The sequence below is a fragment of the Phaethon lepturus genome, unplaced genomic scaffold, assembly GCF_000687285.1.
Source record: "Phaethon lepturus isolate BGI_N335 unplaced genomic scaffold, ASM68728v1 scaffold50210, whole genome shotgun sequence".
Classification (NCBI taxonomy): domain Eukaryota; kingdom Metazoa; phylum Chordata; class Aves; order Phaethontiformes; family Phaethontidae; genus Phaethon; species Phaethon lepturus.
The window spans coordinates 1-26018 of record NW_010510703.1 but is presented as its reverse complement, the minus strand read 5'-3'; the positions used below and the strand labels follow the sequence as shown (position 1 = coordinate 26018).

The following is a 26018-nucleotide window of genomic DNA, read 5'->3' as shown; positions in this document are numbered from 1 at the left end:
ACCCCCCGCCCCCGCCCCGTTCTACTTCATAGAAGTTTCATCAAATTGACCAAAATGTCTCGGACAACTTCATGGTGTTCTTGAGTTAAGATGGAAAATACTTTTCAGTGGCAGCTTACACCATGTCTATCAGTTGTCCTCATAGAGATGTTTTTCCTATTAAAACAGATAAAATACCATGTGATATCATCTATAGATCAAATTTACTTCAACAATTTGAATTACGAGCATTATTTGGAGGATGGCTTTTTTTTAACTGGCTATTGAATATATTGTAGAAATTTCTCTTAAGAAAGTTAAAGTTCATATAGCTTGTGCTATGCAGGAACTGTCCTTCTTTCATTAGATGTTGAAGTAAACTTAGTCATCCTGAAGTAATTTTTAATTTTCTGGGCTTTAAGCCCCATAAATGCACAACTATGTTAGTTCAGTGCCCTTCACTGTAGTTCTTTAACCATCTTTGAAGTATCATTAGGAGATCTGCTAATGTGTTCATAATGTGGCAAATTGTTGCATTATGTAATCTTTGTTTTGTTAAAACATGGATTTAGAGAAACAACATTTATTAAAAGAAATTGTTGGATTTGTGTTCCCAATTTTTGTTTTGTTTTGCTATGCCAGAGAAATTAACTGGATTTTATTAAGTGTTTCTTCTGTCACTGCACTTTATAGCAGCTCTTCAGGCATCTCTCGAAATACTTAATCTCTCCTTCCCTTCAAGACAATATTTTCAGCAAACTAACTCATTATTGAAATAAAACACACTTCTGATTAGTGTATTGTTATTTAGTACAGCTATTTATTAATACATTCTACTTTACTTTGCATCTCCTTCATCCTCAGGTATTTGTACATGTATATGATGTACCTCTGCCTCATAACCAGATACTCATGCTCTTACAAAGATGTAATGTATAAATGTCTTGGAGAAACAGGCACAGAAACATTTCTGTAGACATTTAACTAAGTTCTTGCTTTTTTACTTCTATCAATACCAACTTCATTAAAACGCATGATTTTCTCTGACATCATCTGCTGTCTGGATATATGTTTGCCCTTTCAGACCTCAGTTCTGCAAGTTGTTTGGTGCTTGTTCTCTGGTTTTTTTCACTCTAAGCATAACCACTTTTCATCTTGAAGGTTATAGATACATTATCAAATAAGTGGAATTCTGAATTGCAAATTTTTATCTTTTCTTCACAGAGTTTTTGAAGATGTCAGCAGATATACCATTAAATATTAATATCAAGGAGCCCCGATGGGATCAAAGCACTTTTGTTGGACGAGCCAGTCACTTCTTTACTGTAACAGACCCCCGGAATATTTTGTTATCTGATGCCCAACTGGAAAATGCAAGAAAAATTGTGCATGATTACAGGTATGGCATTGATTGCTTTTACTGCTGGCCCAAAAAAGTCCATGTCAATGATAAGCACATGGTTATATATTTAAAAGGAAATATTTAAAACACTGTATTCATTGCCCCACTCTTTCTTCTTATGTCAGAGCTTGAAAAACTTTTTTAAACAAGTTTGCTAATGAAAGGGCAAATTATGTCATCTGAGAACCCTGTTAAGTATTATGAAACACAGAAGTGTCTAATTCTGAAAACAGTTAATATGACAACAGAGTTTAAAACTTCCTCTTTGTGTTATATTGTTTGAAGCAAGTAGTTTCTTAAATTCTTGCAAAGTAATTTTTCAAAGTAAATTTTCAAAGTTTCACACTAATGACTCCAGAGATTTTAGCTCTGTGTTTTAGCTCTAAAATTTAGTACAGGTTTAAATAAATAGAAATTTCGTGCTAGATATATCAATTCAGCCAACATAACCACCAATGGGAGTTTTGATTCTTTTTATTTCACCAGTCTTATTTAAAAGCTGAAGATCTACAAGCTAACTATGAGGCTAGATTAACTCAGTGTGAACACCCCAAAATCCTCTGATGCCACATTTGTCACTGGAGGTTGCAGCATTTTATAACAGTTGTGCTTTTTGCTGTTGTCTTGTTTTGTTTTTTAACTTGTCCCAAGACAAGGTATTGTGGCACCTGGCTTGACAGAAGATGACTTGTGGAGAGCAAAATATATCTATGATTCAGCCTTTCACCCAGACACTGGTGAAAAGATGGTCTTGATTGGCCGAATGTCAGCTCAGGTACCCATGAACATGACTATCACAGGTTGTATGATGACCTTCTATAGGTAAGTGATGGCAATGTAACACCTAAAACATTTGCCTATGAATTAGATAAATGAAACTCAATGTTATTGTCAAAAGAGCATTTTAGAAGATGTATGATGAGTATCTGAAAATGTAAAATTCTGCTTCCTTTTCTCTTCTCTCTCTGCATTCCCTCACACTGATTAATGGTTTCCTCTAGAAATAGTTGTGAGATAAGCCCTTAGCCCCTCTCCTTCACCATCCCACTTTTCCTCAAACTAGGAAAGTTGAATGTTCCAAAATCCCATCCTTGTAGGAGAGTTGTGTGGAGGACAAAGAGGAGCAGATACCTGGAAATTTCTAACTTTAGAGATCTGGCATGTAGGATGATCTGTCTGCCAAGTGAGTACTCGATATGCTTCGGTCCATTAGTCATGAAGTTTCTCCAGCTCCTGTTTGATCCTTCGGCTTCCTCAGTAGTTCTTGAATCACCAATACAGTGAAGTTCACAGCAGAAGCCAGTATCGTCTGTTAGTAGACTCCATATTAGAAATAATTTTGTGGTGCAATACTTTGTTAGCAAGAACTGATGGGAGGTTCAGAGGAAATAACAATAGACTTTTTGATGCTGAGGTTTTACAGATTCTAGAGTCACACTCCAGCAAGGCACAGCTATTCTGAGTGGTGCATATATACATATGTGTTTAAAAAAAACAGTTGAGAATACAAATAAAACCATCAGTACAGCTGACCATTCACAAACACTGCTTCCTGTTAACTGTTTATTCTTTTATGCATGTTCTGTTATTATCTATAATACTTAAAGCAGCTATAAACCTTCTGTCGCATTATGGGTAGAGTCACTTAGATTCAAAACTAGGCAGTTTATTAGCCTGGAAGACACTGATTTCTTTAGACCAAACCCTCAGCATGCAAACAGGATTGTGTAGAAGTCCTTGGGTGATGCAGCATAGCATCCATCTTACTGCACGCCACTGGGAGAAGCAAATGCCTTGTTCCATCTGTGAGGGCTCTTGGGCGTGCGGTAAGGCAACATGAGTCATGCCTGAACTTTATAGCAAGCCTAACATCCTCTACATAGCAGTGGCAAGGAAATAGGAAAAGATGAGTCAGGAGAGAGAGTTGCACATGCACAGGAGGAAAGGAGGAAGAACAGCAGTAGTGACGGAAAAAAACCCAGCTAGTTTATCACTGTTATTTTGGCATCTCATTCAGATACTGGAAACTAGAGGGAATAAGAATACATTTTGAAATGTCCTGAATCTTTCCTGTTCTTTGCAATTTAAAGAAACTACATCTTCCTGTTTCAGAACCAAAGTTTCATGACAGACACACACCTTCTACTCTAGCATCTCGTCTTTGCTTTCCCACCTGTTACAGAATAATTGGTACAGCTACTACTTTTTCTTTAGCACTCTTAATTTCCGTATCAGCCCTCCAATAAGAACCACATTCCTGTTGGCATTACTGCCTGTGTTATTAAATAATTTAATTAAGTATAAGCTCTAAAATGCTATGAAAAGTTATTTTAATGGTCAGGAAATAGTTTTTAGTAGCAACTGTTACTTTTGGTGGCCTGACTGAAATTATGGAGGAGCAGGATCTTCAGTGGTTCCTCCACTGGGGCCATGGTCTGAGTACGCAAAGAAACACTTTTCCCCTGGTACACTCTCCTAGCCTCCAGCTATTTGTGGATCAGGAGCTTCATATCCAAAGATCCATAGTGGATTTCGTTTTCATAAGTTTGTCCTGTCACTTAAGCATACTACTGGTTTGAGAGCAAAAGCATTCACTCCTCCACCAGACAGCCCCATACATTGTAAAACAAATTGAGTGTCATTTTTGTTATGCATCAGCGTAACAATTTGTAAAATTATTATATCTGCAATTTAACTGTGACCACATTAGCTTGTTAAATGGTGACTCTGTGACTTGTACAGAATATATTTTTTTCACTGCCCCCACCTGTGCTCACAAGTTAGCACCTTTTTATCCTAAGGTATCTGCATACTGACACTGACATAATTTATAAGGATTCCTTGGAGCCCTTTTTTTTTATGACTTGTCATCTGGTTCGTGCTGTACTGAACCAGGTTAATTTCTGTGCTGTACCCTGTGCTTCTTAAACGTGCAGACATTTTCATTAAAATAATTTTTCATTTTGGAGTTGTAGAACCTGATAAAAAGATACATGTGACTGAATGTTTTAATGTCACAGGGATTTGTTAAAACAATGGCATCATATTAGCTTTTTGAAGATTGAGAAGATAAGCCCTGTATCCTAAAATCCACCTCTCAGTCACTGGCAGAGCTTCCTAAGAGAACTAGCAGACTGTAAAGGAAAAATAACCCTTGAAAAGCGTTCTAGAAATTAGATAATTTCATATTTCTGTGTGTTTTTTATAGAAAGGCTTGCTATAATGCTTTTGTTATGACAACAAACCTTTGTCCCAAGTGAACCTTGAGTTCTATTCTTAGAAGTAGCTTGTACTTTCATTATTAAGACAGCGTCTCATTGGCTGTCTTGTGTCATTCAGATAAACGAGAACCTCTGTATGATTATTGCTTGCACTTGCTTTTCTTGATTTGATGTCGTTTTTCTGTGCTGTTGATTCAACTGTATTTTTAATAATAATAATAATTTTTTTCTCTTTTCAAGAACAACACCAGCAGTGGTTTTCTGGCAGTGGATTAACCAGTCCTTCAATGCTATAGTAAATTACACGAACAGGAGTGGTGATGCCCCAATTACTGTCAGGTCAGACACTGAACCAGATACTTCTGATGTGTTTATCAGTTGCTCTGTGATGTACTGGAATATGGTTAGGCTTTAAAGTTGGAAGTGATAGAGGGATAAGGTTTTTTATCAATGTTTGTTATTAATTTGATATGCATAGATGAGAAGTCTGAGAATGATGGAGGCAAGAACGCCATTTCTGCCGTTAAAGATATGCCTAAGCACCTCGATCATAAGCACTTAACAGCGTAGGATTTAATTGGAGTCTGTGTTGCATTACTCAGTCAACCATTTGAAAGTGCCTCACAGTTTGGTGTTATACCAGGATATTTCTAAAGTGATATTTTGTGGGGGCCTTTAGGTGTCTCTCTGTGTCATCTTCTCAGTGCCCTGCATTATAGCACACACCACGCTGTGTGCGTATTTACAAAAAGAGAACCCGTCCACAAACTGGTCTGCACAGTGCTTGTTTCTACTTGAAGGCAAAGAAAGAGACTAAATAGATGCAGAAAGCTAGAAACCATGAGTAGGAGACTGGAATCGCAGTGCTTGACTTCCTGGTTTTGAGGCTGACTTGCTTATATATGTCCAGGAGAAAGCGCTGGATTCAAGGATATACAGACACCTCCTAGCTGGGAAGTATGTGAAGTATGTTTTAGGGCAGATTGGGTTGGATTTGGGTGTTTGCAGCATAGCTGGTCTGCATGTGTGGGTTTCGATACAGTTGATTTTAATTACTATTGTAGACATGACCTTATAAGTCCAAACTGATTTTATTAGTTTAAGCAATTGGGAAATTAAATACAGAACTAAATCCTTCAAGGGGTTCATTCATACACGAGAAAATGCTGAACAGATAGCAATGCAGAACCAGCAGAACCTGATCCAATGTTAAAATGTTGCTTGCATGTGATTTTTACTGCTAATGAAAGAAAAGTGTTTCATTTAGTGTCCCATTTGAATCTTCCATCTACATCTTATTGCAGTGTCCCAGAAAGGTCTACTTCTTAACTTTTGGTGGGGCGTAACTACATGTGTAAAACATAATTCTTTTTAAAAGTGACATAAATGTAGTTGTTGTGCCTGTGGAAACGCTTTTATTTTTGTTTTAGCCAGCTGGGAGCAGCCTATGTTTCTGCTACCACAGGTGCTGTCGCAACGGCTTTAGGACTTAATGCACTAACAAAGGTATTGCTGCTATTTTTTTTTTTCTCCATTCTTAACTAGACTTTGGTGTTTTATGAGAAGCTAAAGGCTCGTTTCTCCTCCTGTGTATCTGTGTCACGTTATGCACAGCTCCCAGGATGGAGTTGTAATGGCCATTGGCAGCTCCCTTCTTTAGATCCCAACCTTATTTTTGCCCCATGTAGATGGTTTTATATGTATTTCAAACAGTCTATCCTCCTTATATGTCTGTCAGTCTTGTGGGTTTTATAATACAAACTATCTAATAAGATGCCTGTTTTGCAGTTTCTTTTTCACATGTCAAGGTATCCAATAGCATTTGAAAGTTAATTGGAGTGGATGCGTAATTACAACAATGTGGACTCATTGTCCCATAAACTGTATAGGTACGTTTTCAAGGTGTAGTATTGCTTCTGCAAACATGGGCACCTACTCTAGACTGGCTGAAGAACTTGTAAGGAGGTGCTGCTCGTAAATGCAGAAAACTCAAATTGTTTAAACAAGTGCTCAACACAATCAAGAAAAAAAGGTCCTTTACAACAACAAAAAAAAAAAACACCCCACAGCAAAAATCTATTTTGTACCCCTCTGCTTATTCTTTAATGTACTGGGAGTGGTATAGCATTGACAAATTATTTGAGAGACTATTCTAAGCAAAGTAATTCAGATTATACAAGACACTGACTAGTTGAATAGCCTCCATAGTCAGTGCCCTTAGACGCAAGGCAGCTGGTATGGATGCTGCTGGCTGTGACCTTGCCAGCAGAGACAGTAAAGTTACAATCTATTTAGTGTTGCCGTTGGGCTGACGGGCATGCTCAGAAGCTGACACTTCTCTGTACTGATGCTACTAAATTAAGATTGTTTTTGCCAGTCTCCTGCCACTGCTCACTCTGAGAGAAGTATTTATGACTTATGTCTTGTTTGTTTATTGTTTTACCTCTGCCCCACCTGTGAGTTTTCACTGAATTTTAATTTAAAGGAAATAAGTCTGGTCTATCAGTAACACATGTGACTGATTTCAGTATGACCTTTGGGAAAGAAAATGGTTATGTATTTTTTTTTTCCCCTCTGTTTTTTACAGCATGTCTCACCTCTTATAGGACGGTTTGTTCCTTTCGCTGCTGTTGCTGCTGCTAACTGCATTAATATTCCACTGATGAGACAAAGGTAGGAAAAAGAACAAAGATCACTTATTCTAAAAGGAAAGGATGTTATTGAGTTTTTAGATCAACAAGTTACTGAATAAAGCACATTTTATATCTTTAGCTTGTTTCAGAACCTTGCAAAAACCTCATGCATGATCTTGTTTTGATTGATTAATTGTGACAGTTATAAAATAGAACATTCTCATTCTCTTCAGATAAATATCCACAGAGTTCTTCAGTCTTAGATCTCAGAAACCAAGTACCACTCCTTCAAAACTTGATCACATGGACCCTTTAAATTCAAACTCCCACTTTGGAATAATACAATAATTTCCAAATGGTGTTTCAAATCCCACATGCAGAAGTTAGTCATAGAAGTTAGGCTCTGCAGTTCTGTTTTATCATTTGAGATTACAAAAATATGCACTTTCTCAGAAACAAAATTTCATATGTATTCTGATTTGATTAAGATTAAGAATAGAAGTGGGGAAAACCAAATTAAAAGCATCCTCTCATAAACACAAGGTTATGGGCAGAAAAAGGAATATTTAAGGTTTGTATTTACAATTGGTAATATGGTAATATTTTATATCTTACAAAAGGTAAAGAGAAGAATAAAGGCAGTCCTCAGTATATCTGCCCTTCTGTCTGCTTCTCAGTGCCCTAGAAGTTCTCCCCAGTATGTTTAACACCTAACCCTGCACTTGAGCAAAAGATCTAATAGAGGATAACAGTTATAGAAATGTAGTTTGTTTTGTGCATCTTTTCAAATATGTCCTTAGTGGTTGAAATGAAAACTTGGACTATAATGCCAGAGAGGAATTTTCACAAAGACTTCTGTTTTGGTTCAGTGAAACTAATATTCCTGCATTCCCTGTGTTGTCTGTTGGAAAAGGGCAGAATACTTTCAGAGCAGTCCAGAAAATTCCACTTTCCTCAATTGCTTTTTGAAGAAACTTCTCCCTTCTGTGGACTACAGAAATAACACATCTCCTTTCTTTGTCCTTGGAATGCATGTGACAAGGCTTAACCAGCAGGTTGCTGTTACAAATACCCAGTTTACTTTTCAGCATATTTTTCCCCAGATCTTTCACGGCCTTTTGAAATTGTTGTGCCTAAGAGTGTTACAAACAGGCTTACTTTGAAAGTAAAATAAAAGCCATAATTCTTATGATGGACAATTTTAAGACAAGGGAACACAGATGAGGTGACAAAAAAGTGAATAGGTGCATGTCAGTCACTGCTGTATTTTTTACCCCTTACTTGATCAACAGGGAACTCAAGTTTGGAATCCCCGTCACAGATGAGAACGGAAACAGGCTGGGTGAATCAACAAAAGCAGCTCAGCAGGCAATTACCCAGGTGGTTATATCAAGGATTCTTATGGCTGCTCCTGGCATGGGTAAGAATAACTGAAATTGTGTGCAGCTCCTGATTATCAGTTCCTAATGTGAGAGAGAGCTTAAAGTCTACATAAGTGATTTTTCTCAAAAGGCAGATTATCTTACCGTTAGGTAGGCAGTATTTACATTTCTGTTAAGAAGTTCTGCAAAGAAATTTACATTTCTTACTGGGAAAACATTCACAGTGTGTTACACTGAAGTGCAGCAGAAAAGCTCCAGGGATGCTTTTGCAGAAAAGGTACAGATAGCAAAGGAATGCTAGCAAATTCTGCTTGAGTGGAATTAGTTTAGTGAAGAGTAGGTGCTTTGTCCAGTGCCAAGTTACTGAGCTCAGCTTTAGTTATGTGTGAAATTAGAAGTTTTGCTTATTGGGAGAATTTACCTCTGTAGATACCAATCTGATGTCTTGAATTGGGAATGTGAAACAAAAGCTCAGTTAACGACAAAGGGCTGTGAAATTCTTTTATGGTATCAGTTCATCTTAACAGAAAATGAAAACCAAGTGCCTCTTTTCTCCAAGGTTAATGCTTTTTTTTTTCCCCTCATTTGCAGCGATTCCTCCCTTCATAATGAATACATTGGAAAAGAGAGCCTTTTTAAAGGTTAGTCTTAGATAACCTACATACATGTATTTCATATCCTAAGTTAGTATTTTCATGAATTTAAAATACTTCATATTTGCCTCCCAAATGTGCCTCCAATCTGGGAGGGCATCACTGTAGAGCTCGCTTTACAGCTGTCGCTTTCTTATGTCTGTCTTAGATATAGCTTGATTCTTTTTATCACAGTGTAAAATAACATTAAGAAAATATAAACTTTTTTGTTATTTTTTAAGTGTTCTTAAGATGCAGAGTCCCTCCTAGTAAATAAACCTTCCTTGTACCAAGTCTTGGAATAAAATTTATTAGAAAAATATTTAAGTTCATAATGCTTTTTTCTCTGGATATCAATAAGGAGGCTTTGTTTAGCTGCTGTAGTAGCAATTTGACTTTAAAAACAGCAATGATAATACAAATCTCTTTTGAAAATGGCCCTTTAAAATTTACTGGATGAGCAAGTGCAGTGTAGGCATAGAATGGGCATGCTTCATCAAAGATTACATATTTCCTATTTTCCGTTTATGCTAATGTAATGTGAAGTCAAACGCCTGGTGTTAAAAAAATATATAAATTAAATCAACATTATGCACTGTGTGTGCATGAGCAGGTAAAGAACAATAATTAAATTAATTATAGGGTTGTCTAACATAAGAAAAATAATATTCAGATGAGGAACTCTATAGTTCTTTACCACCAAGGGGAGTTTCATCTTCACCAGCTGATATAACTGATTCACTTACTTGCGTAGCTACAGGCAAAGTCTCTGCCTGTGAAACCCACCCAGCAAGCTGAGAACTCTAGTTTCCTTCCTGTTAGAAGAAGTTAGGAAAAGAAAGTGTGGTCTGAGCTTCCAGACCCTCCCTTGGAAAAGTGGTTTGGGTGGGACGAGCAGGGGAAGTTGCCTGGTTTTGTTTGTCTTAGACAAAGCTTTCTAAAATATTTAAATTATATTTCTTATTATTTCTGCCCTTCATTTTTCTTGTGTAGAGCTAGATTACCCAGTTACGTACAGCATTTGAAAGTGCTTCTGTAAATATGAGGCGTTGGAAAGAGGTCCCAAGTGTCTTCCAATTTTAAAAACTTCTTTTTCCTGAAGTGCTTTGCTTTTTTCCACTCCTTGTTAACAGAAAACATTATTGCTCAGAATGTAAAAGCAGGAAATGTGGTGTTTGCATTTTAGAGTGAAAGTCAGCGTGTGCTGCTTATATGTCCTGAAAGAAGTGAGACTGCAGTGCATCCAAATGCACTATTTGTCTGCAGTATAAAGCACCCTATACTGATTTGGCTAATTCTTAATTGTTGATTTCTTTTGGCCCATACCCTGTTTGCAGAGTAGCTTTAAGCAGCTTGTGATACTGTGATGTTCTTGAGAATGTATTACCCAGAACCCTAACCCTTGCTTAAAAAAATAAAAATAACAGATTCAGAGCAAAGATTATTTTATATGTATTTGGTGTGGGAGAAATGTCACATGCTACCAACTCAGCTGGCAAATACATGACATTTGTGAAGAAGTTGCAACAATTCTCAGGGTTTGGAGACAAGTATCTGTTGGTTTTGTGTGGTATAATCAATATAAGGGTGTTGTGAATTTTTCAGATCAGCAAAAATGAGCGATTTCTTCAGTGACTACTCAGTGGTCTTTGGTACCATCATGACCGTTTATGCTCACCTGTTCCTCCCCCTCAGCCTCAAAGACTGTGAGTTCAGGTGAAACACTACTCTGCAGGTAGTCAGTGATAACACATCGTAGAGATTAGTATTAAAACCATTAAGGAATGAGCTGCTTTTTTAACAAGCAGCTTCTGCATGTTCACTTGAGGTTTCAGAAACACCATCCCATTTGCAGTACTCCAACACCATCCACACAATGCTTTACTAACTCATTTTCCTTAGCCTTTTCTTTGTATGCCATCACTCTTGAAAATAATTTTTGTATGCTTGCCAAAGCCTATTAAGCAACACACAAGGCCAGAAAATAGTCAAATGGTTGTGAAATAATGAAGAAAATAGAATGGTGTTCTGCAGTAAGATAAAGAAATGCTTCTGGAATGCTGATCTCGGTGACAGCAGGCTATCATCCCCTGATATCTGAAATAGGCTGTAGGTTATGTAGCACTCTTCATCCCCCATATTGTGATGTTTTGCATGAGGACATTCTGATGGTAACATTAGTATGAATTAATAATATTCCCCAAAGTTATTGCTAGAAAATGACTCAAGAATGTTTTTGGAACACAAGCACATACTTACTGCTTAAAAAAAGAATCTAATTATTTCTTGACTTGGAAAAAAAAAAAATTTTAATATATATGTATTTTTGCTGTAGGTTTCAATAGTGGCTTTGGCTGTCTTTTATGCAATTACGCAGTGCAGTAGTTCTTGATTAGGCTGTGTAATGTGTCTGTTCACTATCCCTACTGACATACACTTGACTAGCTCTGTGCAGAATCAAGTTATTTTATCTGCTGCAGCAGGAGGATCCATAAACAACCTTGCTCTGAGGCACAGCGTTTATAGATTTATTTTAGTTACAGGTAACCTTTCTCCTAAGGAAAGAAATTTTTTTTTTCATATAAACTTCTGAAAATTCCAATTAACACTGAAGTTTTAATTTATATTACTACTTTTACAGCTTTAGCTAGTTTGTATCCTGTTTTGCATACTGTATTAACATTCAAATTGAATCCAGAATTTCCTCTCACATGCTTAAAACAAGCTCCTTGAGGTCTCTTAGTCTGCAACTAAATATGTATTCAAAACTCTTACAAAATTAGAAGAGAGCGCCTTTTTTTTTTAAAGCATCATCTTGAATGTCTTATGCCCTAGAGTCCTCCATGCATTCCTAATGTAACTTTCTTTTTTTTTTTTTTTTTTTTTTTTTAAACAGACATAGCTAGCCTGGGAAAGCTGACAGATTTTTGAGATCCAACAATGAAGTGAAACAGTTAGAAAAAAGATGATTCTCCTTATGGCTTTTGTTTGCTTAATTATCCTTTCCCCATTTTTTTCTTTTTGCACTAACCACTAAAGATGCCATAAAGACATATGGAAATTAAATCCTAATTCATTGGGAACTGCCTTCTTCAGACTTAAATGATAGTTTTCTAACACAGTAAATTCTTCTGCTGTCTTGTACGTCTCTATTTTATCTCTTTGTAGGGATATACAGCCTGCATTTGAGTTTTGCTTTGTTGTTTTACATTGTTTCCTGGGCAACTCCAGTTCTTAATATTGACCTCCCAGAATTAGAGTTTCACCTCACCCTCTTCCTTGATTAGTGCAGCCTGGTAACGTTCTTGAAAAATAAAGGCTGTAACTCAGATCGAGTACCTTGGCAAAAAATGTTCCACCATGTGAAATAGATGTTGCTTATATTGTCTGTAGTAGTAGACACCTCTCTCTCCCAGACTAATGGCCAACTCTGATAAAGGTATGGAACCATCTATTACTCTCATGACACCCTCCAACAGTATTTTCAGTTATAAAATCATATTTGGAGCTTTTCTGTTATGTAGCTCAGGTCCCATGCTCACACTGCAATGCGTAGCATCCTTCTCCCTTAATTCCCATCAGAGACTGACTTTGCAGTACAGTTTGTGTTCCCAAATACATGCAATATTTACCAATGCCACAGTCCTACATCCCTTCCACTCTCAGTCACACCATCCCTTGTCATGAACTCTCCCACTGTGTAAAATGTAAAGCATTTTGAGTGAAATTACATCAGCTGAGAGTCAAATGAAGGTGTGTTTAGTGGAATGCCAGAACAGCACAGCACTGCTGCATTCACTCTTTATCCCTTCTTGCTGTCTTTTTCCATTTGTTATCTATTGTTGCAGGTTATTGCTGAATTGCAGAGTTCTTCCTGCACTCATTTCTGGATTACAGATTGTTTCCAGGAAAAAAAGAAAAAAAGAAGCAATCTTCTACATCATTTCTTCTTCTTCAGGCTCTGGAGAAAGTTTAATCCACACAGGCTTGTTTTCCATGACTTTTATACTGCTGTGACCTTCCTTAGCACCAAGCTTTGTCCCGTTGAGCTTTCTAAATTTCTTTTTTCTGTTTCTACTCTCAAAGATAGTGCCCATCTTTTGTTCAGCAGTTTCCCTTCTAACTTCTACATCTTGAGAAATGCTTCTTGCAGAAAAAAACATCATCTTTGTTGAAAACGTCATCCACTGTAACGTGTGATTTTTAACTCATTAACTGTTTTGTTTTAAAATCAACTTCCTGTTACCATAGCAGTTGTGTATGTCCTGCTTACAGGAGACACTGGTTTTATTATAGCACCAGAAGGCTATTGCAGCAGTGTCATTTAAACAGGTCTGGTTTTATTTCATTAGTAATTAATTTCAACTAAAATTCTAACATGGGGGGGAGTGGACCATTTAAAGGCCTACAAGAAAACTATCAAATTTCTTGGCATATGTTCAAGTTCTGCAAAAGTTACAGTAATGAGGAATATGCTAAAAATGCATCCATAGGTTATGTGTTGCTTTCTCAGCCTTGTTTCCCCAATTCTTCTACCTTTTTTCCTTTAATAAAAGAACCTAGAGTGTACCAGAGTGTGCTACAAGGGCAAGTTCCTACACATCAAAGCAAATTATAAGACAGGAGAAAGGGCTAAGAGAGGCAGACTTACATTTTTTCTTTCACACCTCCCTTATTTATGGTTGGTGGCTGCAGTTGCTGTTGCTCATAAAGTAAATCTCCAGTTCTAAGTTAAAACCATTTGTTGTCACTGAAGAGATAGGAGCTGTAACCAGACTTAGCTCTTCCTAGGGGTGCCCATGCAAAATTCACTCTGCGCTTAGGACGTGTGGCAACACCACTCCAAACTTTGGCTGTGTTGCTGGCCACTGTGGGCTTGTGTGACTCAAAGAAATGGCCCGTGTACTCAGGATCGGGTCTTAAGTAAAACAGTTGACCACCAGTAATTTCTAAAGGACACTTATTCAGGGTAACAGCATACATTGATATCACTGGGAATTTCCTTATTACTTTCCAAAGGGAGTGGAGCTCAGCTTTAAGGTATGTTGGTAATTGTTTTGCCTTCATAGTGTTACAATACAAGAATTCTAGGAAGGTGGGAAGCAGGGGAGAAAAGATACCGTACTGACTGTACACGGTTTATTTTTAACAGAGGTTTCCTTGGATGAGTGCTCCCATTCAAGTTGGATTAGTTGGATTCTGGTAAGTGATTTCTTTGGGTTGTGTCTGCTCTTCTAAGAAATAGTTGTAGGTTTTTTGGAGGAAGTAGCAATAGTTGCACTTTGTTTAAAGAAAAAATGTTGGGAGAGTTAATGAGGCTATAGCAGTTCACTTCCGTATCTGTAACTGATAATACCATATTAACTGAGAGCTGTTAGTAATGAAGAAGCTGCCAAGAAAAGCAGAGGGAGGGAGAAAGAAAGGGAGTGGCAAAGAGGCACATAGCAGCTTGATTAGAAAAAGATGCTTTGGCGGCTACCTCCACCAACAAACTGGAATCTAATCCTATAGGTTGATGAATTCTTGAAACATTTGGTTAATGGAGAGTTTCGTTTGCTGTTGTCTAGCATTTTAGGTTGTCATGCACACCAATGCAAAACACTGAAAGGACATCAAATGATAACTTTATACACATCTTGTAAGCATGGTATTCATGTATTTAGTACTACATAGTACATAAATGATTTCATAAGGTATAATGCAGTGAGAAATACAGGTTACATAGCACTTCATGGAACTTTACCTCACTGTATACAAAAAAAGCTTTCTGCCTAGAAGACCATGCCCAAGGGTTTTGAATTCTCTTTTAGCACCCTAAATATTAACCCCTTTTTTCTCCTCTAGTCTTGTGTTTGCAACACCCCTGTGTTGTGCACTGTTTCCTCAAAAAAGGTATGTATTATTACATTATTCTTACCCTCCCAGATGCATGCAAGGCACTGCAAAAAGACAGAAACAAGTGGTCATTGCCTCCTAGAGCATACAGTCTTAATTCCCATATAACAAGTGTGATAAACATGAGAATATTCAGAAAAGTAATAACTATGTTACTCATCAGTAAAATATAATAGTTGAATTGGGCTCATTTATTTACAAACTCCTAGCAGCTTGAGATGCAGCTACATAGGGACAGTGCATGAGAGGTTTGGGTGAGTAGCTTAACCATGCTATTTCAAGCTTGGTTTGAGAAGTTTGATCTTGATAGTACAGAGTTAAGAATCACTGGGATGATTCATTAAAAAAAGGCTAATGTGTTCCAAACAACATATTGATGTCCAGTAAGGTTATGGCTTCATTAAATACAGTCAGAGCCCATTTTATCTTTGGCTGGAAACTCCTCTGGTTATACAGAACAGCACTTGACTATATACATACTTAATTTGAGTAATTGTAATTTGATTAATGTTTTTCCAGAAAGTACCGTGTTGATGAAAAATTCTGAAAACTTAGAAACAACATTGATTATCGCTGAAATCATAATGAAACCTGGATGAGTTACACAGAAATAAAGTTAGCTCAATTTGCAGTATGTATTATGAACAAGGTCTTAAATTCAGCTAAGCTGTCCCTCTCTCATTATTAGTGGTTGTGTAAACTTGACAAGCTGCCACATGTAGCTTAAACAATGCAAGCTGGAGCTGAATCTGTTAACATAATTGAGCAACTAAAGTAGCTTTTGACTGCCAGAAAACAATACCTAATTCTTATCAGATGCAATTGTTTGAGTACAACAAAGCAATCTGACACCATCCGTTTCCCCTGTCTGGCATAGAATATAGAATTGTGGTAAATAAGTGTCACTAGGCTACCTGGAGATGAGCTGACTAGCATGGCAAACTGTTCCTGATTTTAACCAGGGCTCACCATTTCATAGGAAGATTAGACCTTAAACTGTATTTAAGAAATTGCAGCTGTTTAAATGACCTGGCAGCTTAATTCACTTTACTATGAGATGACTCTCAAAATAAACAATTTATTCAGCTGAATAAAATCAGGCAGTAAGTTACAAATAGGCAAATACATTATATTTAATAAAAACACTTTTAAGAAGGTAAGTTTCTAGTGCCAGCAACAACCTCAAGCAACTAAGTAGATTCCTACCTTCACGGTAGTCTATAGAGTCAAAAACTGGCTGTTGCTACTATCTTACTGCCTTTTAAGCAGGGATTCATTTGCCCATGGTACATGAACATGGGTCCTTCATAAGAAGTTAAAAAAAAAATAATCTTAAAAGTCTTTTCCAGTAAGTTTAACTAGATGCATCATCCATCTTATTTTACATTCAAGTGCTTGTTATATATAACCATTTTACTGTTTCTTTTACTTAGTTCTATGTCTGTAACACGCTTGGAGCCAGAATTGCAAGCCAAGATTCAAGAGAGCAGCCCTGAACTAGAACGTGTATACTTTAATAAAGGATTATAATTCAAGGAAGGGAAAATGTTTCCAGGAGGATCTTGTGAACTTATTTTTGAATTGTGTGCCAACGTATTTGAAGATGAAAATGCCTTTTAACTTGTCCTTTTGTTAAACAACTTTGATCATCCACATTATTTTATATTTAAAGACTTTCCTCATTGTAGTGTTTAAATTACAAAAGGTCATTCTGTCCACTTTGGTATCAATTAAAAGTTTAACCATACATATCAAAAAGTGTTTACATAAGCTCTCAAGCAGCTACAATAACAATAAACAAGCACACAAAGAAAAACTGATACTATTATATTGGATTTGCCACCTGTTCCAGTAATAGCGGGGCAGGGATTGCTTGGTGAAAAGTCATAGAGCAACTGAACGAAGTTGCCACCCTCTGCCAGCAACAGGACGGGTAGCTGAACGTGACAGAAGGTTGTGCAGGAAGGGCTTTTTACCAGGAGGTTGATTAGGTTGTAGGTTTTCCCTGTTGGCACAGAACCGTTTCTTTAAGGTAGATGTTGGAGGAGCCTGGAGCTTCTGCACAGTGTGGTACTGTTCAGCAATACAAGCTGCTTTCTTCCGCAGGTCTAGTTTTACCAGCATCATGTTGTTCTGCAGTTCTGCCAGTGTTTGGTCCTGAGAAAGGGAAGGCAATATTTTAAGAGATGTGACAAGTTGCCTAACTCCCTGGCTACTATGAACTAAGTGGATAAGCTGCCTTTGCCAAAATTTACTAACTGGTGTGCTAAATAAGGCCACGCATAAAAGCTTCTCCTGTCAACAATGCAGCAGTTCAATAACAAAATGGGAACAGTAAGGCTAGGAAAAAGCTGAATCCATCCTGCTGCAGACATGCTGCCATAGCAACTGTGAGAAGAGTGAAGTGCATAAGGAAATGAGAACTCTGAATTCTCCTACTATAAGTGCAGGCTGTCACTTAACTGAACAGGAACAATGTGGGTCTCCTTTGGAGAGTTACAGGTGCAGTCTGACTCAGCCATTGAAAAAATTAACACTATAGCTCCCTTAACGTAGTACAGTATGTGTCTAGAGAATAAGTCATTTTTATTTGCAGCTGCAAGAACCTAGGCTGATTATGACAAAGTGCATACACTAAATCCCCCTGTGCAACCCACAACAAAAGACGCATTACCTGTCTAGCCAGAATGTCATCACACGTACAGAGGGCTTCTCGAAGTTTCCCTGCACTTGTACTGTGGCAGCATGCCCTCTCTGCAGACTGAAGAGACTCCCCAAGCCTTTGTAATTCTGAACGCAGCAGTCTGACATTCTACAGGAGAGATGTTTAATAGAACAACTAGCTTTGACATTGCTCTGCAAGCAAAGCCACTCCAGAGTAATTCAGACATGCAGTACTGAAGGAGCATCCCCTCTTGATGAGGTACACTGGCATCACAGATACCAACACCTTCCACATCTCTAGTAAAGGTTTGTTTTCAACAGGCCCATTTCCACTTCAACCATTTGTTAAAAAACATGGAAACAGCAGCTCCAAACACTGTTTAAACTGGCAACCACTTTGCCCTGCAAGTGTTCCTTTCTGCAACACAGAGATGGAGTTACCTTCTGTCCATCCTCCAGCTTCCTGTCTACATCCACAGTAATGGGTTTGGCAGAGGGAGGTGGCTCCAGTAATTTCTGGTACTTGCGCAACTCTAGGAACAGACAAAAAGTAGTGAGCAACAGTACATTCATAAGCTTTCAGTTTTTCTGAAGTCAAGGACTTCCCTTGAGACAAGCTGCCACAGGCAAGCTGAGAAGAGCTTTGGGTTTATGCAGACATACACAAACATTCCAGGCTTCTCCCTTTCAGTTACACAAAGGGACTTTAGAAGTTGATCAGGAAGATGATCCTGCCCCCTAAAGCCCATCATCATGTGAAAATGAAGTGAAACCATGCCCATCCAGCACAATATTCTTATCTTCTGCAACTCAAAATAGTGGTTTCAGGATGTCCAAATCCAATGTACCCTACTGAAAAAAGTCTCTCTTAACCATCTGCAAGGATTGCTTGGGCATAGTTCAGAGCCAGTGCAGTACCACCGCCTTACCTGCTGTTGCAGTATTTAACTCCATTTGACATTGCTCCAGTTTGGCTTTAGTATCTACCAGCTCCTGTTGCAGAGCACATGAGGTAGCCACTCGCTTTGATCGACGCAAGCCTTGCCCCAAGTCCTTTTGTTTAGTATCCAGGCTCTCCAATTTTTGCTTTGTCTCCTGCAGAGCAGCTTGGAGCTCCTCAATCTTCTCATCACGCTCCTTAGAAAGCAAGTTTGAGTATTCAACAAGATATTCTTAAGATAGCTTTTCTGAAACTTTCAATGTATGTCTTCTGGGAGACTTTCTTAATCACACACTTCACACATTGGACTCAGCCTTTAATGTCCTTTGAGTGACAACAGTGAGCCTGTTTCCTGTGGAGCCTAAGCCACTTTTTTACAACCTCTAAAGGCAAGGGATTTTGAGAGTTGGTGTCTTCAGAGAGGTCTGCAACAAGTCCCAGAGGCCACTCAGATGCCATAGCATGGAAGATAGACAGGCCTATACCCATCATCACAACCAAGATTGATAAGAGAAATCCACAGAACTTGTGTTAATCTGAAGAGTGCAAAGGTGCAAAGCAAGCCACTAGCAAAAGGAGTAAAGGGGGAGAGAATCATACTGAACAAATAGAGGAGTCTGAATGGTTGCACATTAGCTTCCACATTAAGGGCTGAAAATTAGAAAGCCTAGTGAACTACATAAAGCAGCAGACAAGAATTGAAAATTGTGGATCAAGCTATCAAATAACATCACAAAAATACCAGAAAAAGCAAAAATCTTTCCTTTCAGTTTGCATAAGTCACCTTCCTGGACTCAAGTACCCCAAATCTCCTCCCAACCCACTGCCACTTTCCTGGTGTTACTCATTGCCCTGAACAAACCTGGATCTCCTCCTGGTAATAGTCAGTCAGTGATTCCTTCAGGTTACTCAGTTTACCCTCATACAGTTCCTCCAGCAGCTCCTTCTGAGCATCCACATGTTGGCTACAAAGAGAGCAGAGCAAACAACTACATGTCAGGGTCTGGCAGTTCTTGGTACTGTAGCTCACCCTGAACAAAGGGAGGGAGATGAGCATAAGCTGTACCTGCACCATTGCTCCTTCTGTTGCATGTGCTCCAGCATCTCATTGCAGATCTCCTCACGGAGGCGCATTTCTAGTTGCAGCTTCTCCTGCCGCTCTTGCGCCAGCAGTTCTCGCGCAGCTTCCACTACACGCAACAAGTCCTGCAAGAAGGACACAAACTCTGTTGCCCACGCTGCACAACAGAATTAAAGACCTGGAATAAACTAGCGATCCCCTGTCTGTAGGCTGGGATGATCTAGGTTTACGATTCTTATATAGTCACTTGTAAAGTGAAGTTGCCAGGTTTGCTCTTAATTCTTCTCCCATGAGATGGCTTAAACACCACTGTGCTCCAGATGGAGCTATCTCCAGAGCAGCTTCCCCTACTGCAGTGCCCAGAGCTGTCTGCATTTGCTACCTTGATACATTACAACTCAAGTCTCTGTAAGTATATGACTTCCATCTTGATCTTTCAGCTATTCCATTTGCCTGCTTTGAGTATCTAGGAAGTTTGATTATTTTTCCTCAATTTAGCCATCTATTTTGCATGTTTTCTCATCTCGTTTCCCTTGCAGAGTAGGGACTATAGCTCTGCACCCAAGCTCTTACTGTCCCTATTCCACAGATGACAAACTGTTTCCAAATTAAGCATGTGCTTCAGATTTAGACCAACTGTGGAATGTTTTCCTCATGGATTTCCAATTCCCATATCCTTCTGAGGATCTACGTCATCTCTTGGTATAGCACTGAGCTCCAACCCTACCTCCCAGGCCAAAGCTGACAGTCATGTTCTTGCCACTCTATCCATAAAGGCTGTAAAACAAATCACAGCCCACCTCCTTCTCATACATGGAGACATCTGCTTCATCCTCACTGTCATCTTCAGATTCCACTTCTTCCTTTGATGCTGCCTCTGGACCCTGGCTGGTTCGCCTGTTGTGCTCTTTGATGATTGATTGTATGGACGGAAGTCCCAGCTTTGTGGGAGGCGCCTGAACAAGCTGAAGGGGAAAAGGCCATCATTATTAGTCCACAAAGCCTGGAAGTTGTGTAGTCTTTAAACATGGCACTTCTCTACAACCTGTCAACCCTCTCAGTTTAGCAGAATCTGGAAATACTGTAAAGGTAATAATCCACAAAGCAGCACAGGGAAGGCTTGCAAGCATTCCCTCTGCCTTGTGATGGAAAGGGGCCCATTCCCAGACAAGCAGGATGTATCCTGACCATGCCATGATACTGGTGTGTGCCGTTTACCTGGCTGGCAATGGCTGAGAACTTGGCTACGTAAAGAGTTTCATCATATGTAGATGCACACTGGTTAATGTTGACAATCATGCAAGAGCGCCCACGTCCAGTGAAAAAACCCTGGAACACACGGGTTAGCTTGCTGTCCCGGAAGGGAACCACAGTCTGCTTCAATCTATGGGGAGAGACAAGAGTGAGCCCATAGGAAAGCAAAACAGCCTACCCACAGTCTCCCTTTGGAGTTCTGGATACTCACTTGGACTGCTGGTTCTGGCGGAGGGCAGCAATGCAGCGACCCAGCGTGTGGAGGGAGGTATTGATGTTGTTTGCTTCTTTCATTCGGTCCCCACTTTTCTGGTCTTTGCAGCGCTCTGACCCCGCAAGGTCACACAAAGATAACCTGAAGACGATGCAGGTGATATTCGTATTACCTACTAGGTTTGTCCTGTTTTAGCCAGGTTTACAATTCAGACACCCTGTGATCACCTACCCTGCTCACCTTCCCAGCTTCCCCATAAGGCCTCAGAAAGCTCTTTTGAGGTGGATGGACTATTGCTGGACAGAAAAGCCTACCGCAAGTGTGGGCGTTACACAAGATAACGCCAACATGAGCTTTGCGGTGTCAAGTTCAAAGATCCTTTGCCAGTCCTCAGGACAGCCACCTCCAAGGTACTGAGACAACCTATTCCCAGATAGCTACATCCCAAGAACAGGCATCAGCACTACTCAGATCCATCCTGCTGCAAGGGCAGGGATACTCACATTTATCTTCATGCAAAAAGCCTGAGAACTACCTCAAGTTGCACTTTGCAGTACTCCTCACAAACTCCTCAGTCAGTTCCAAGACTTAAGAGTGGGAACATTTACTCCTTCCACGTACTTTCAACAAGACCTTCCTCAACATACTTCCCAAATCCACAAGAGAGACAAGAAAGTTGAGTCCACAGAGAACACCCCCAAATCCTAGAGAGCGTGAAACTTACTCGCTGATTTTTGGAACAATTTCACTGCTGCCTCTTTGCAAATGCAGAATCCGAATGGAGAAGACACTGTGACTGTAAAGAAACATGCAGATATTTTAAGAAGGAAATGCAACCTTTAAAAGCCCCTCAGAATTGTATATCTGCCTAAACAACCCCCCTTCAGACCTGCGACTAGAGTTCTGATTCATGTGGGTGCTAGCAAAACTCTGGTTTTTCCGACCAAGTTTCAGGAGTTTCCAGGCCTCATCAGCATCCCGGACATGGATCCAGTTCAGATCTGGAAAAGCAGGCATGCATTGGGCAAGGCAGTTAGGAGACTGGCAGAAAACCTAATTATCTCAGCCCTAACTTCATAATCACATTTCCTTGACTTTAGCAAACTTAACATTCCCATAACACAGACATCTGAGAGGCCATAAAGGACATCGTGCTCCCCAACACATCACTGCTAAGCCACCCACCCACTCAGTCCTCAAGTCTCCCTAGCAGGCCACTAAAAATATCTTTCAGGTAAATCTACCTTTCACATAGGGGTTGCCAGTCTGGTCTTCACAGAGCCGTAGTGTCTGCCTCTTGCGGTTCTGGCCAGATAAAGCTGGTTCTAACAAGTCATAGATTAACTCATTGTAAATCTCAAAGAAGGAGACCCAGATAGAGAACTGCACGTCGCCTGTGTTGGTGAGTGAAATGCGATCCAAGTCAGCCCAACGAGGGCCCAGTTCTGGGGAAAAGATAAAGAAGGGGGAAAAAAAAAGTAAAAAAAAAAAAATCAGGATTGCAGCTTTTCACGGGCCCAACCTGAATGATTTAGTTTTTAGCAGGAAAGATATCCCAGACTCAAATCTATTCTATATACCTCCTCCCATGGGACCTACACTAATGCCTGTCCCCAGTCAGACAGCCTAAGATTCCCTTTAACATCATCTCCTTTCTGTGTAAGGACTTTTTATACACTTGATCTTGACTCCAGAAGTACAGAATATTTCAAACATGAACTCTTCACAGTGTAAGTGAAGTGTTAGTCCTCATTACCTCAATCACTCCATGCTTCTGGGTTCGAAAGTCTGGGCACAAGTGCTCAGTGCAACATGTCACTTTTAGCACCCTGCTTTCCAGCTGTGCCTATCGCATGGCATTCAGCTGCTCAATAACCATATCCCTTGAATGAAGTAAGTGGGTATTGAGAAGCTTTTCATTTCACAAGGCCTGAGTTACTATGCAGTGGCGAGTTCTTCGTACATTAGCAAGACATAGAAAGTTCTTCAGCCCCAACACCCTTATCTTTCAAAGGAAAACTGTGAGACTACAGCATCTTTGCTCCCTTTGCCATAACACAGCATCCAAATAGCCATCACCCTTTCTTCCCCCATCAAGCAGCAGGTAGTACACAACAGGCTTCCAGGCATACCTTCTGTCTGGCTGATGTCTGAATGGCTGGTGAGTTGCAGTTGCTGGCTAGATGAAGAGAGGCCAGCAACTCCACTGTCAAAACTGCCACTGGTAGTGGCCTGGAGCTGAGATTCAGCACTATGACTCCTCTTCAGTGGTGTTAGCAGCTCCTCCTCACAGGAAACAAAGAACATATATGTAGTGTGACACCATCCTTTCCCTATTGCGATTAAACCTCTGAGAAGCCACATGCTTACCTCCCACAGACCACCCTGCAGTGTGGTCTGCTTCTTGGTTTCTTCCTGTCGCACCTGTCTGCTGTCCAGCCAGATCACCTCATTGGAGAGGGAAGGCTTCAGATCCATGGCTTGATACAGCCGGTCCCCCACGCTGTTGAAGATGACTGCTAAGGAGCGAGGCAGAATCCCCCCATCCTTGTTGCTGCCTGAAGCAAAAACAACAGCAGCAAGCTGAAGATTCACATGTAGAAGCAGACAACTCTCTCAACAGGCTACTAACACCTAGTGCTTTCCTTACCCTGAATAGTGTGAGTCTTCCCTGAGTTGGTGATGCCGTAGGTGTAGACCAGCCAGTTCTGCCCATTCAGCACATCCTTTACCACCTGCTTCATTGTCTTATCAAAGAACAATTTCTGCCCCACATCTGGTCCAAAGATCTGCGAACAAGACACATGAGAAGTGGCCTCATGTAGATCTTTCCTATCTTTTGACTGCTGATGGTTGTTCAAGTAATACTATCTAGTATCCACATCACGAGCAACAGACCCACCAGTAAGTCCAGTCAAAGTCCCCTACTAAAACAAGCTGTTCACTTGCTTAATCCAGTAACATCTGATATCACTACAGCCTCTAGCATGTTTAGAGCCTCATGAACAAAACCAGTTTGGCATTTGCTGCCAAAAAGTCAGGATCAGCAACAGAAACAAACTTCAGAGAGGATTGTATGAGACTACATAGTTCAGGCAGTGCATTGGAATCAGTGTGTATTAGTAAGCCAGGTTTTCAAGCTGTGAGGCTGGTTAAGTTTGGAAAACTTTGAAATGGATTGTTTGTCCCAGTTACCAACCTGAGTGAAAGAGAACCTGTGTGCTGCTTGTCCCACTCCACGTTCTGTGCTCCGCATGGTGAAGGAGTCCTTAGGGGCTTTTAGAAGAAGGGTCTCTGAATTCTCAATGCAGACACAGCCCTAAAGAACATATAAAACCCCATCATCGCAATGGCTTACAAGAGGCCATATCATAGGCAGCAAATGATAATAGCATCTCCCAGCAGGCACACAGGCAACCAACTCAGACTGCTTCATTCACTGTCTCACCTGGTCTTCCCCTTTTTCCACTTCTGTAGATTTCAGGGGTCGAACTCTCAGATACACCTTTAATTTTCCATTATTGTCTTCAGCTACAGGCTGCAAAAATCAGCACAGGTTAAACAGGGTAGCCACAGAGGCAGTACACAACCACCTGTCAGAACACTAACAAGGAACCACAGCATGGCACACACACGCGTGGCTGCCCTGGGTAGTGCTCAGTAACTAATGGACACTTCTCTGGTCCCAAAATCCACAGCAATACCAGAAGCTTTCTTAGGCATTTCCAGGCACACCAGCATTTCTTTTGTTTATCTAGTGAATGAGACCAGTAACCTGAAGACATGACAACAAAACCAGCCCCCAGACCAAGCACTGCACTAAAAGACATGTCGTTAAGAGGCACTTACTGACTGTGCCCTTCATAGTACACTGCTCCTAACAGGAACTGCTCACCCAATGCACCGCTTTGTTCTGGCCTGTTATGAAGAGCCTCTGTTGGCCCTGCATCACAACACCTTTGTGCGGAGACACAGCAGGCACAAGTCAAAGCACTACCCTATTCATGACAGAAGAGCTCCAACCTCACCTGCTGGGAGCCCTCCAGATTTGGGGAGATGGCAGAGAATTCTGACAGCAGGTCCTTGCGCACATCGGCCCCAAACCCTGTTGCTGTGGATTCAAGAACAGGGGAAGCTGCAGCATCATCATCAGAGAACAGCCCAGGGGAGGCAAGTGCTTGCGCCATGGCGTCTCACACAGCTTCTGGAGAAAAAGGGGCACAGCGAGGATAGGGTGATGTTACAGCAGTCTTCTGGGAGTCCAAGCTTTGCTCCCCATGCATACACCCCACTACACATAGTCTGCTACCACTACCATATCCATCCATTCCCTGCAAAAACAAATATAGACTGCCACACAGAACCCTCCCTCCACACACACAGAGCTGCTGCAAATGCTCACACACACCTGCAATACGCAGCGCCCCAGACAGCACCTACACACAGGACCACCACGCTGAACCCCTCCATGCACACAGACACCCACCACATGGGACCCCACAGACACAACAGGTACACATACCAAACCACACGCAGAGCCCCACACAGGCTGCCCCCCACAACACACACACACACAGAGACCACCACAGGGGGCCTGCCCACACACGCACAGAGACAGACCGCCGCACAGGGCTTTTCCCCACGCACACGAAATCGTCACCACAGACCCCCGCCCCCTCCCTCACCCTGGCAGAGCGCTACAAATGCTCCGCCGCTCCCTG

At 40.3% G+C, this 26018-nt stretch overlaps 2 protein-coding genes across 2 annotated transcripts; one reads left to right on the top strand and one right to left on the bottom strand.

Annotated features, from left to right (window-relative positions):
• The first annotated feature begins 1208 nt into the window (after positions 1-1208).
• Positions 1209-16948, top strand: SFXN1 (sideroflexin 1). The gene is made up of 10 exons (XM_010281651.1): positions 1209-1378; positions 2033-2203; positions 4843-4941; positions 6033-6108; positions 7190-7275; positions 8528-8655; positions 9209-9258; positions 14402-14451; positions 15094-15141; positions 16578-16948. The coding sequence occupies exons 1-10, from the start codon at positions 1215-1217 to the stop codon at positions 16672-16674; spliced, it is 969 nt and encodes a 322-aa protein (XP_010279953.1). The 5' UTR covers positions 1209-1214; the 3' UTR covers positions 16675-16948.
• Positions 16539-25484, bottom strand: KIF20A (kinesin family member 20A). The gene is made up of 18 exons (XM_010281662.1): positions 25326-25484; positions 24746-24835; positions 24497-24616; positions 23948-24086; positions 23668-23855; positions 23430-23583; positions 22542-22742; positions 22187-22298; positions 22022-22093; positions 21295-21438; positions 21048-21213; positions 20630-20794; positions 19815-19954; positions 19611-19713; positions 18738-18945; positions 18250-18341; positions 17819-17956; positions 16539-17301 (listed from the first exon to the last, which is right to left on the bottom strand). Exons 1-18 carry the CDS (start codon positions 25482-25484, stop codon positions 17029-17031), a joined length of 2664 nt encoding a protein of 887 aa, XP_010279964.1. The 3' UTR covers positions 16539-17028.
• Between the last annotated feature and the right edge of the window lie 534 nt (positions 25485-26018).